Source organism: Rissa tridactyla, chromosome 5, assembly GCF_028500815.1.
Source record: "Rissa tridactyla isolate bRisTri1 chromosome 5, bRisTri1.patW.cur.20221130, whole genome shotgun sequence".
Classification (NCBI taxonomy): domain Eukaryota; kingdom Metazoa; phylum Chordata; class Aves; order Charadriiformes; family Laridae; genus Rissa; species Rissa tridactyla.
Genome location: NC_071470.1, coordinates 29,661,642 through 29,674,772, shown reverse-complemented (window position 1 = coordinate 29,674,772; position 13,131 = coordinate 29,661,642). Strand labels below are relative to the sequence as shown.

Genomic DNA, 13,131 nt, shown 5'->3' with positions numbered 1-13,131 from the left:
CCGTGGATAGCCTGTTCCAGCATTTGAGCACGCTTATGGAAGTGGTTTTTTCCTCCTTATAGTGAGTTGGCTTTTCCCATGTTCCAGCTTATGTCTGCTACCTCTTGTCCTTTTACTTTATACCTCTGGCAAGAGCCTGGCTCCAACTTCATATACACATCATCGGGTAGTTTTAGACAGCAATAAGATCTTGCCTGAGCATTTTAAGGCTGAACAAGTCTCACTCCTTCAGCCACTGCTCATGCATCCTGTGCTCCAGCTCTGGACCTAGCCACCTGCACTGGTCTCCCCCCAGTAAATCTTATCCTGAGGAGCGCAAAATGGTACATGTTGCTCCAGATGCAGTCGCTCAAATGATGAACAGAGGGAAAGGTCAGTTTCCTGGACCTGCTGACTACTCTAATGCAGCCCAGATGCAGTTGGCCGCCTTTGCCGCAGGGACGCTCTGCTGACACACATTCACCTTGGCTTCCACCAGGACCCTGTGTCTTTTTACGCATTCCAGCTCATTGACCCCCGTGTTGTACTGGTGCATGGGGTTATTCCTCCCTTGGTGCAGGACTTAGCATTCGCCTTGTTAATATTCATGAAGGCCGCAGGTAGCAAGTAATGCCCACTTTGTCCACTTGTTTAACACCTTTGTCAAATTCATCCCTATGGAGCAACCTTGAGGGATGTGATTGTACCAGGTAGAAATTAGAGCAGAATTCTATCCTGTAGGTCCTTAGGTTGCAGTCTGACACTACACCTCAGCCAAGGTAACTGCAGTCTGCTAATGAAATGAATAGCTTTGTTCTTCCCACAACCCTGACCATATGCTTCTGTTAATTTTACTATATAAAATTTAGTTGACTGTTCAGCCACAGAGTCAGATCAGCAACTTAAAGAACAGAAGGCCATCCATCTGCTCTGAAAAAACCTGAATATTTTCTTTTAGCCCAGAAAGCTTGAATGACTTGCCCACAGCTGCATAAGTTGAGGCATGGTGTGGAGAAGGACAAGCCCAGGACCAGACATTTCAGTGTCGGCACACAGTTACCCTGAATTAGGCTGGTCGTGGTTTGATGTTTTACAATATAATTTTGTTGGTCAGCTCCAGTCATTTCTGGGTTTACAAATATTGTAGGTAGGTGGATAAACCAAAATTCATTGGGAAGTGAATCACAGAAGATGTATTAAACTCCTACAAGTAATTTCAGCGAGCTCCTTTAAAGATGCTCTTAATTCTCATTTTAAAAATAGATTAGCCAACTGTGAAAATCACACTGAATATTTTTAAAAGGATAAGTAGCTAATTAAAACCCATACCTAGCAATGTTCAGTGAGTGACTGGTTGTGAGATGTCATTATATTCAAAGGCAGATACACTGCTCTTAACCTACAATGCTATTTATAGTCTTGCTCACAAGTTAAAGAGCTCAGAAACCGAAACCTTGTTAATTGACTGTTATCACCTTCTGTTGTGCCTTCACTCGTACCAGCATTGAAATCCTCACATAGGGCTGCTTGTGAAAGGGAGAGGTCAGATGTTACAGAAATACTGGCAAATGTGTTGTGTATGATCAACGCAATAGTGAAGCAAACACCAAGACTTAATTACGAGTTTAGAAGACCAGTGAGGGAAGGCAACATCTGCCTGTACCTTTGGGCAGACAACTTCCAAGGAGGATTTTTTTGTAGAGTAAGGTAGCTTGCAGATGTGAAAAACTTAATAGAGAAGTGAAATTGTTGCCCTCTCCCCTCTGAATCGAAAGGCACAGTGAATTGTTGCTAAACTTTCAGAAATAGGTCAAATAAGATATTTTTATGGGGTAGGAAAGCCTTCACACACAGTCATCCCAAAGGAGACTCTGTGGCATGCTGTGGTGCCTGTGAGCTTTGGCATGATTTGTGGGTGTCATCTGCCTGGCTCTGTGGTATAGGAGGTCAATTATCCTATTCCTCTCTAAGTTTTAACTGCACGTTCTTTCAAATTGTTTAATTGCCTGATGTAGCTGAGCCAATTCGAAGTGAGCAGTCCCTACTTCTACTTGATACTTGGCCCATCTGTTTCAGATGGGCTTCTGTGTTCAGATGGATTTTTGTTAGGTAAATCATTGAGTCAGAAAATTTATTAACTTTGCCTCTGGCTTCTGCTCCTAATATGCTAGATAAAAGAATGCTCAGTGGTCGCGGTGCTTCTTCAGAGCAGTGAATTGTTCATGGCTTCCAGGATGTCACCGTCTCCAGGACTATTAACAGTGCAAAGCCTGCTGTTTTACTGAGACATCTCATGAGAGTCCAGTTGTGTCATGAGCCGAGTTCCCTGTCTTGTTCCCCATAACGAGTATGGCAAAGCATACTTGATGGTAATATCCTACCCAGGGCGGGCACGAGAATGAAAGGTATTGAGGTAGGCAATGTAGTTGTGTGATTGTATCTGTGGAGCAGGTTATCATTTTTGTGGGGGTTTAATTCAAAATAGATTACCAGTGGTCATAATAAATATACGGGTGTCTGTAAATCAAGATGAGATGTCTTCCTAAAAACACATAGGAGGTCAGTTACAAGTTCTTGTCTCAATTCTGGAACAGCTGAAATTCCTTGGCTTTTGTCTTTCACATTGGTAGTAGGAAACTAGGATAGCATTTGAATTATGTCACTCCATTGTTAAGACAGTTTTTGGTAATTAGTCATTAATTTTCATGATCTATATAGAAGTATATCACATTTATGGTAATTTTTATTCAAATGAATGTATGTTCATGTCCAGAGGTCCTTTCCAACCTCAACCATGTTCATGAAACCCTTTCGTTATTCCATGTATTAGAAGGGTCTGAGTTTAAGCAGTATAAAAATCCATTGCGAACGACAGCTATGACCTAAAAAGAACGTTTTTGGTTTTTATACATAACACAGGAGTTTGCTGCTGCTGGATTGCTGCAAGACGGGAGAGACTTGCTTCTTGCGAGCAGCGCGGCTCCATCACATACTGTCTGTTACATACTAGAGACAGTGTTGTTGTCTTCTGATCCAGTTAGCGAGTAGAATTCATGGTACAAAGTCCTCTCTTGAACAGGTGGAACTTGAGGACTCCTGGATCTATACTAACATGGCGTTGGGCCTGTTTGTACCAGAGTCACACATGGAACATTTAGTTGTGTCAAAGAGCAAGATAATTTTAAAGGCTATTTCCATAAGATATTTTTCCTTAGCTTAACTTTTGGTAAGTAAGAAGGTAGCAAGTATTTGGAGTATTAAGTCATTAGTGAAGGGGAAAAAAAAAATGGTGAAAAGCAGAATTCATTATCAGATCTCCGAAGATACAACAATATTTAAATTACGTGTCCTCATAATTTTCAAAGTATTGCCTGTGAACCAAAACGTATGACAGTAGGGAACACTTTTTTACTGTTATTTAGTAACATTATTTGGAAACAAAGGACAGCATTGTTTTCGTTCTCTTTTGAAGTAATAAAAATTTTCTTTTAAATACAACACAAATGTAGAATAAGCCACTCTTGGGTGGTTTAGGGAGCAAAATAATGTTTATGCTTATATAGAAGTATATGGTTATATAGAAGTATAAGTGTAACAAGAAGCTGTACAGCTTTTGCAGTGAAGACAACCTTTTAATTGGCATGAATTTGATAGCGTTTGTGGGGAACGTCATGCATAGTTTTAATGAAATGTTAATGAAACAATCTGATCAGATGGACTTCACCACGAGGCAGAAGGCTTGCATTATGTTTGTGCCCCACTTAAGCCATATTTTGGTAGCTCGCTTGGGATTTAGTTGGACATGAGCTTTGGGTGGAGTGAAATGTGTTTCTAAATCCTCTCCATCCTTTGCTGCATTATGAAGTGATTTCTCCATCTGGTCCTCTTAGGGAAGACAACTCAGTAGTTTCTTTATCTAGGCAAGAAAGCTCACAGCGGAAAGCTTTTTGTTTTGCAGACATTGATAAAAATGCAGGATTTAATTAAGTGTAAGGAGAGCTATTCTTGAGTAGAGCTAGCAAGTAATGGTAGACACTTTGGGTTTTATAAGTGGGATAGATTTTCTCCTGTGAGACTTCATTGACATCTGCTTTCTGAGCATATAGATTAAGAGAAGGACTTTGATATGATCAAAGTTGGGAGGACAACGGCTGGTTTTTTTAATGTACGAAAGTTATCACTGTCATGCAGCATTTTAACAACATAAAAGCAGCTGCTTTTGTCCATACTTACTGCTTCTAATGCCAATTTTATTTTCATTTTGCAACTGATCCTGTTCAGTGATCAAGCCTTGATGATACTACAGTTTTAGCTACGCAAGAATTTGGAGTTGAATGGGGTTTTGTATCTTTAGATATTTTATTTTTTTTCTAAGTTGCTATAACATCTGCATTTGCATTTGTCTGGTTGGTATGTCCCTTCGATGCTTTATCCTCCAAGTGGCTGAAAAATTGTGAATGAGAACTGGGCAAGTAGAGGAAACGAAACCTGAGCAATATTCAGTTCCTTTTAATGGGAAGATATTGAATTTTGATATAGGCGTGAGACTGTAACCTGTTTGCTTTTGTTTCCTCTGTTGTAGGCTACCTTTCCCTGCAGGCGACCGCGTAACTTTTAATGGGAAGGAGTGCATCTGCCAGAAATGTTCTCTGCCCCCTTCCAGCAGCGCCGGCTCTTTCCCCGTACAGAACCTCCGAAGTAAGTAGGGGTTTCTGCTCTTTTCTGTTGATACTTCTTAGTCTGTAGAGGTTTAAAGAACGTAATTTTACCAATATGTTTAACTGGAATTTTTACCACTATGCTGCTTAAAAGGTGTCAAGAAATACAAAGTAGTCATGTGAAAAAGGGTATCATAGTTTTCCGAGAAGTCTGATACTAAAAAGAAACACAAACGGTACCATTATAGTTTTAACAGTACGCAGAACTTCCCAGAACATTTGGTTAAAACTGGAGTAAATCAAATTATTTGGAGAAAGGTGCAATATAGAAGTTAATATTTTTGAGGATTTAGTCCAACTCCAGCTAAAATAGAATCCAACATGATATTTAAGTGTTCCATGGTTGCTTCAGAAAATACCAGTGACAGGACCGCATGCCTAAATACTACACAGGAAGGGTTAATGTATGCAACGTGACCAGAGGGACATTTGCCTTGACCTCAGTACTGTTGTGTACTATCAGAAGATACAAACACTTCAGAGAAGAAATGTGTTCTTTTGATAGGATGTTTTTTGCAGCAGATCATAGAGTGGCATTGTTCCTCTGAACTCTGTTCCTCTGTCAGTTTGTGCACGAGGAGCTGCCATGCTTTAACATACATCCACCACCTGTATGTAACTAAACATCAACAGCAATTCTTCAATTAAACAGCAAAGAGAGAAATGTTTTTAATGACTATCATATCACATTGAGCTGGATTCGGCATGGCTGAGGAAGGGACCCCATAGATTGCTCTTCTTTGTGTGTAAGGGATTCAGCTAACTTCAGGGAGAAATTTCTCCTTTTTTTCTTTTTTCTTTGTTTTTCCCCACATCTCTCTCTTTACAGAAGTTTTCACCATCTCGTTTCTCCGGTTTGTCAGCAAAACCTGCTGTGTGCATGCAATGAGAGACACTAAGCTGTTGCTAATGCTGTTCTCTTTTTGGGGAGGAGATGGCCCTCTCTTAGGTGCTTTCTCTTGTCACTTATTCCAGAGGTGGATCATCCTCAGCCATCTTGGCTGGCTGCATTTGCAGATCCATACTTTAATGGCCAATCGTCTGTTTGTCTCCTTGTCATACGGGAAAAGCGGCTTTGACTTTAATGGAAATTATTTGCCTGGTTGAGTACTGACAGAACAACTTCATTTGATTATCTGTGACACAGATTCCTTTAATGTACTTATATTCCCTTTCTCTGTATACACACCCCCCCTATAGAGAGTTTTCTTCTGTTGCATTTCCCCAGCTCTCTGAGGTCACTGCACCAAGCCTTCCCAGTGCACGGGTACCTGCAAACCTCAGCAAACCACTGACCTCAAAGAGAAAGAGCACAATCTTTGTGGCAAAACCTGACCTGGGAAAGCAAAAGTTTAGCTTTTCCCTGAATAAAATCTCACAGATGCGAGTATTTAAACCTCAAATATAGGTCTGCTTTAAAACTTACCAGAAATGGAAGAAATCTTGCTTGCTACAGGTTTTAGTGGATTCACATAAGAGCCTTGGTTCAAACCTGGCTATCTGCCACACTGTAGACTGGATTTCTGAAATAATTTGATTTGGTCTTCACCTGAGACTTATCAACTCTGCTTCTCAAACTATGTAGTGATGGGGCGAGCTGATAGATGCCATGGCTTCTTAAATGGCAAACTGAGGTCCGTATCTGTTCTGCAAGTAAATTGTGCCATGATGTTGTCAGGATCCCAGATAAGTATCTTCCTTACCTGTATAGACTAAGTCCATTCTTGTCTCTTCCTTACTCCATCTCCCCGGTGTCTTGCAGTGCTGCTGCAGGGCAGCATTTTAGGATTTCATGGTGATGTGCAGCACCCAGCTGGCCCAGGAGCTGCAGAGCTCGTGGGCTTCAGGAAATTGGGTAGTAATGATGTAATCCGGCATTGCTGTGGGGAATAGAGCTTTAATGAGTCAATGGGAAGCATTGCAGCCATGAATACATGGAGGTGTGTGCATGTATATGGAGCAGGAAATGTCAGAGCCTGACCAATGACAATACAGAGAAAATTAACCAATTATCTAAAAAGATAATAAAGAATTTGGGAAGCATTCAAATTAATATGTAAAACATGGAAGAGCGATGTGTAATAACAGCAGTTTTCCAAGCACTTGCTAATCCTTAGGTTAGAACTAAGGATTTCAGGAATAAAGAAGCAGTGTCAGGGATGTTTTGGTTGAGCTGGAAAATTGAAAGTCCAGAATGGCTGTCTGTAGCTATGCCACATATGATACAAAGCAATAAATGGCATTAGTGTCTCCTTGTTTTAACAACAGTCTTCTTGGAAAAGACCTTGAGGTTTTAAACAAACAATTCTTTTTATAAAAGAACAGTAGTGCACAAAAACAGGTGACTTCAAGCAAGCTGTGTCAAGGACCAGGTAGTACGTTGACCTGCTGTTACGTTGGCTTTGCTCTTGGCTCAGGACTGCCTGATAAGTACTATGTATGTTATTTGTCAGCCTGTTTATCTCTGACGAGCTCAGGAATGCTTTCAGGAGATCTCTTGGGACTCACTGAGCTCCCAACATTACTGCCCCTTCTGAGCAGTCCCTCTGTTTTCATCCTCCCGGTTTAGTTTTTGACCTTCTTTACGCATTACATTTGAAAGAAATGAAAAATGTCAAATATTTGCTTTTTCCCTGAGTCCTTGAATTTTTTATTATTATATAAATACCTAGCTACCTGTTTTGTTTCTTTTATAAAATGCTAGCTGTGAAAACCTCTTGTGGCAGTGTTGATGTTGAAAGAGTACTTAGGGAAGAATATCAACATGTAGCAGCAAATTGATGTGTTCTGTAGAGTTATTGGTTGAAACTAGGTGAGTCACCAAAGGATGCTACATCCAAGACGGGAAGACAAGGACATTGCATCAAGAGGCACTGTTGGCATAGCAACCACAATATTTGTTTTTAATTATCTGGAACTTAACAGAGAAAACAGCAGTTAGGAATAAAAAAGTAGCTCACAAAATGCTGCTTTTCTGCTCACACGAGCTTACACCAGATCAAAGGTGAATAACATCTGAGCACACAGTGTTGTATTAAATTTGTGAAATAAACCCTCAAGCACTGAGATTAAATTAGATTACCAGATGAACCCCTGGTGCAGAGGAGATAAAAAAAAAAAAATAATATCTGATTGCAGTTAAATAATAGATACTGCAGTATTTATTGTCTTGTGGGACTATATCCAGGTACACACCCAAATGTTCTTTTCTATTAGCAAAATTCAAATGTTCTGATCCGTGGTGCGTACGCTTTTGTGCTGGGCTTGTTTCCACATATTGGTGCTCTACAGGGTGATATTAGAGAGGCATATTATTGCTCCCTTAATCCATTCCAAATCCACTAAAGGAAAATAAGAACTATCCTTTATTGTTGTGCACTAAGAAGTTAAACATTTACAATTGCACTAACAGAGCGTCTCCTTAGGGGTCACATAACCAACTAAATAGAATCTTAAATCAGAAAGTTTTTAAGAGGACTGTTTAAATCTTTTAACGAGTTTCTGCGTTTGAAGCTATTTCTTAATAACTAGATAAATCTTTTTAATGCTTTTGTGTGTCTTTCTCTTCCGTGCTAGTCACTGTTGTGTGGTGGTTTTTTTTCTTTTCTGACATCTCTAAATGACTCTTCAAATGTCTTTCAGGGTTTGTCTTTTCTCTAGCAAATTGTTGGTATACATTAAGAATTCCTAAAAACAAATAAAATATGTGTTTTCACATAAGATGGCAGATTTAATCATATGGAGGATTGGAAGGTTTACTGAGGTATTGATACTAGAATAAGTTTATTACTGATGTTTATCCCTATTTTTCCGCATATTCTGACTGTTTTAATACCTTGTAAGAAAATTATACGTAGATTGGAATGTCTAGAAAGTAAAGAGTGAATGAGAGGTGGACCCGATAGGGTAATAGAGGACTCATTTAGGATACAGAGAACCAGGTTCAAATCCCATGTCAGTGTAGCTTCCCTAAACAGAGCCCTCACAGGTGGACTGTTGGCATGGAAGCTAAGGGTGGATTTGGCTTTTACTACCATAGTCAAAAGCTCCACAATTAAAAAAAAAAAAAATTAAAAAAATCAATGAACCCCCCAAAAAAGTCTTGTCCTTCCTCAATTACTTTTTCTGAGGACTATAGCTACTTCACGTATAACCTGTTTAACCAATATAGTCTAGCTTATGTTATCCAGTTACATGTTTTGCATTTAATTTTCCTTCCAACTTTTTGGAGGTCTATATAAGTGAATTTCTACAAATAATAAATACATAGCTAGCTGTCACTTCCACACGTTGCAATGTGACTGCTGCTCAGGGATTTGTAATGCCTCTCAAGTATTGGGGTATTTCTCCTTGTTACAGAAGTTCACATCGGAACTTCAGCTTAGTTGTTTCTACAGCTGCAAAGAGAATTTTGAACCATGAGTAAAGCTTTCAGACCAGAAGCAAAGTCTAACATGAAGGTTCAATTATTCATATTATTTTATTTATTAATATTATTTTGTTAATAATATTATTAATATTTTATTTATTAATATTAAAATATTTTAATGACTTTTAGGTCTTTTTTAATTAATTTTATTAGGCTGATTTGTGATGCTTGAAAATTTAATCAGCGAAACTTTGTCTCTTTTAAACACAGTATAAATGACTTAAAATGAAACCTAAGTCACTAGGGAACCTGTCATTAGTGTTTTTCTTTGAATGATTCATGTCTGTAGCAATGTTAGGACAATATTAGGGCAGGACCACTTATCATCCATCAGTGAGCAGGCAGCGGCGAGCTTTAGAGCCTGCACGAACTGTTACTAGGACACCGATGGATCCTGGTACTGCAGTAACCAGGGTTGTTGCGTGACCATTTAAAGCCTGTGATTCACTCATATTGGATTTTTCCCTTGCAGATTGCGGGGGCTGTGGTTCAGAAATCAAAAATGGGCAGTCACTGGTCGCCTTGGACAAACACTGGCATTTGGGCTGTTTTAAGTGCAATACATGCGGCAAGCTACTGAATGCAGAGTACATCAGCAAGTAAGTTGAGTGGAGGAGCATTTTCCATTCCTTTCAGCATTCTTTTAGTACCGAATAATTAATTCAGTGTTACTTATCCTCTAGTTTGTGTTTATCAGTGTTTGGCCATATATAAAAGATTAGAGATTATTACCTAAATTGTATTAAACACAGGAAAATTCAAATTAAGAAAAGTAGAATTTGTCCATTTACCTGAAATGGGACTCGCCAAAGCTGTAGAAAGGCAATGGGGGGAGTGTGCCCTTACTTATCTATGTTTGACTTTGCTCTATGCAATGTTGTAATGTGAACAAGCAGATATTATCCTTTCCATGTGTTTCACATAAGGAAAAATGTTCTCAAAAAGTTCATTAAGGAGGTACGTATCATGATTTTGAGCTGCTCCAGAGCCTCGTGCTGTCAGATTTGGACTGAATGTGATTAGAGCGATGAGAGGCAGCACAAAGCTCACACACAGACCAAGTCCCGTGTCAACACTCATATCAGTCCGGTGAGATACAGGCCTTTCACTGGCCAAGGCACCTGGGATTAATTTCTCCTTAAGAGAAGTGCGTTGATACGATGAAATTTTCCTGAACGGTTAAGTAATTCGGTCACCAGTACCCAGAGATGAGGGAGTTTCAGAGATGATGTCCCACTGAATTTCAACAATTTTGTGGATTTAGATTAATACAAGTATACATTTAATTTCACAGTTTGCACTGGAGGCTGAGAAAACAGTATTTAATAAAAGGACGTTCTTAAATAAGGTTTTGCGTTATGCTCAAATGTTATGCTATTCTGCTGTATTTTGCTACAGTGCTTTTTTACTTGTTATTTAATAATAAACCCTGCCAAAATTGCAAAGATACAGTTATAGTGAAATCCTCTTTTTTAAAAAACCTAAATGCCAAACAAAATAACTCAAGAGAAGATTCGTGCTTAAATTAATTCAATTAATTATTGTGATATCTTATAGGTTAGTCTCTAAGCAATCCAACTTGCATCCTATAAAATTTTATGTTTCTCCAGGGAAATGTCGAGTAAAAATAAATAATAAATCTGCTAATAAATCTGTCTGATCATGGGCTGTTTTAGCATAGCACACTAAACATAGTTAAATATGTTAAATATGGACCACAAAATAATCAGAGGGAGAGAGCACCTCTCCTATGAGGACACGCTGAGACAGTTGGGGCTGTTCAGCCTGGAGAAGAGGCGGCTCCAAGGAGGACCTTATTGTGGCCTTCCAGTACTTAAAAGGGGCCTACAGGAAAGATGGGGACAGGGCCTGTTGCGCTAGAACAAGGGTAGTGGTTTTAAACTGAAAGAGGGCAGATTCAGAGTAGATACAAGGAAGAAATTTTTTACAATGAGGGTGGTGAAACCCTGGACCAGGTTGCCCAGAGAGGTGGTAGATGCCTCATCCCTGGAAACACTCAAGGGTCAGGCTGGACGGGGCTCTGAGCAACCTGATCTAGTTAAAGATGTCCCTGCTCATTGCAGGGGGATTGGACTGGATGACCTTTAAAGGTCTCTTCCAACCCAAACTATTCTGTGGTTCTATGTTTAACTTGCACTTTGAAACAGGAGAAGAGCCTTCAGTTTCTTCTGGAGTAATTTATTTTCATTCATTGGTTTAGTGGACTAAATGTAAAATTTTGTAAAATTGTGATCTAAATGTAAAATTTTGTAAAATTGTGATCTAAATGTAAAATTAACAAATAGGTTCATTTCAGAGCGATAGCCCAAATGCTCTGGTTCTGACTTAAAAGCTAGGACTCCTGTTTTTATTCTGCGTATCTTTAAACTGTACATTATCTTAAATCAATTATGGTGGTGAAATAACTGTTCACATCATCCATGAACACACTGCAAGATCTCTTCTGCTGCTCAGGTTGAAGTCTCTTAGTCATTACTGGCTTCCACAGGGCAGGTTCCCAAGTTGGTTAATCCAAGACTGTCTTTAAGCAAGTCCAGTCAAGAATGTCGGTAGACTTAAGTGTTAACCAAAAAACTTCATTCGCGGTCAAGGTAGTCAGATAAGAAATTACTCTGAAGACTAAGCTAAATACAATTAGATGATAAATAAAGAGTGAAAGAATAATATGTAGAAATAAGTATTTTTTTCCAGAGTGTGAAACAGGTGGAAGAATTTAATGAGTAACACTATCAAAACAAATGCTGTGAGAATCTTGGAGACTGAGCGTTGTGACATCTCTGGGAGAGGCGATGGCTGAATTCAGCGACAAAGCAGGGAAGTGGGATCGTGGTAGACTCTGAAGGGCCAGAATAGTTCATTAACTATTCAATTCTTTACAAAATTAATAAATACAAGTATTTGGGAGGGGGAAGAGTCCATAAACACCCTGTGAAGTGTTGAAGCATTAACAAATTTTATCTCTATAATCTCTCAGTAAACCTACCTAAAGCAATCTCTGTTGTTCCTCTCTAGGGATGGCATTCCATACTGCGAAACAGACTATCATGCAAAGTTTGGTATCAGATGTGACAATTGTGAAAAGTACATCACAGGAAGAGTGCTTGAGGTAAGGAGAACCTGTCATTCGAACACATCTCAAAGTGTAAAAAGAGACTTGCTCTTTTGGTTCTAGTCATATGCTCGCAAATGAGGGTTAATGCAGCAGTTTAATGTTACTTTTGTGAAATACTAGGAACTACTTCTGTAATTGTTCTCGGTTTTTTTCTCGTAATGGTTCGATAATACACATACTCCCTGAATGGGTATTTGTGGTACTGGAGAATGTTCAGATAGCAGAAGTAATAAGTGAATGGGGTTATCCGGCACATTTTAATACTTACGCTAAATTCCTTTGTACATTCTGCTCTTTGATTCTGCTTTAAGTTCCCTAGAGTTAGGGCGAACCTGCTGAAAAACTAAAATGAATCCTTTGAAATGTATTTTTTCACCCAGAAATGAGCTATGTTGCAGGGTTTTTTTGAGTTTGCTGTTTTAGTGTAGGTGAATGTTTATACTTTATGAAAAGAAATTTCCACGTAACTGACCTAGGGTCAGAAATTGATATATTCCTTTGATGTAAATAGAACTTATCATTGGATCTAAGTGTATGGTTATCAAATCAATGTAATAATTTATCCACTTTTTCTTTCTGCCCCTTTTCTGTATGTTGTGAAGCCTTGGCAGTACTGGATTTAGGAAGAGGTTTCCCAGGTTTCTCCGTTCGCCCCTTTCTCTTCATCAGTTAAGAAAGCCTGGAGAAGTCCCAAAGGACTTTCACCAGAGAAGGGTCCGCTAGGAGTCGTACAAAGACTTAACTGTCCAAATGGTGGACAATTGAGTCAAAGACTTAACTGTCTAAATGGTGGACAATTTTAGCTATGGAAGGGACTGATAAGCAAATGGAAGGAAACAATGACTCCACACTAGATGGCACGGTACGGTGTT

At 39.1% G+C, this 13,131-nt stretch overlaps 1 protein-coding gene across 3 annotated transcripts in view; it reads left to right on the top strand.

The window, feature by feature from the left end:
* The window catches only part of ABLIM2 (actin binding LIM protein family member 2), a 145,318-nt gene that overhangs the window by 60,335 nt on the left and 71,852 nt on the right, over positions 1 to 13,131 (top strand). For all 3 annotated transcript variants that reach the window (XM_054202677.1, XM_054202675.1, XM_054202676.1), the window contains exons 4-6: positions 4,562 to 4,677; positions 9,599 to 9,725; positions 12,160 to 12,253. In XM_054202677.1, coding sequence (XP_054058652.1) covers positions 4,562 to 4,677; positions 9,599 to 9,725; positions 12,160 to 12,253 — 337 coding nt within the window. The remainder of the gene's footprint in view (positions 1 to 4,561; positions 4,678 to 9,598; positions 9,726 to 12,159; positions 12,254 to 13,131) is intronic.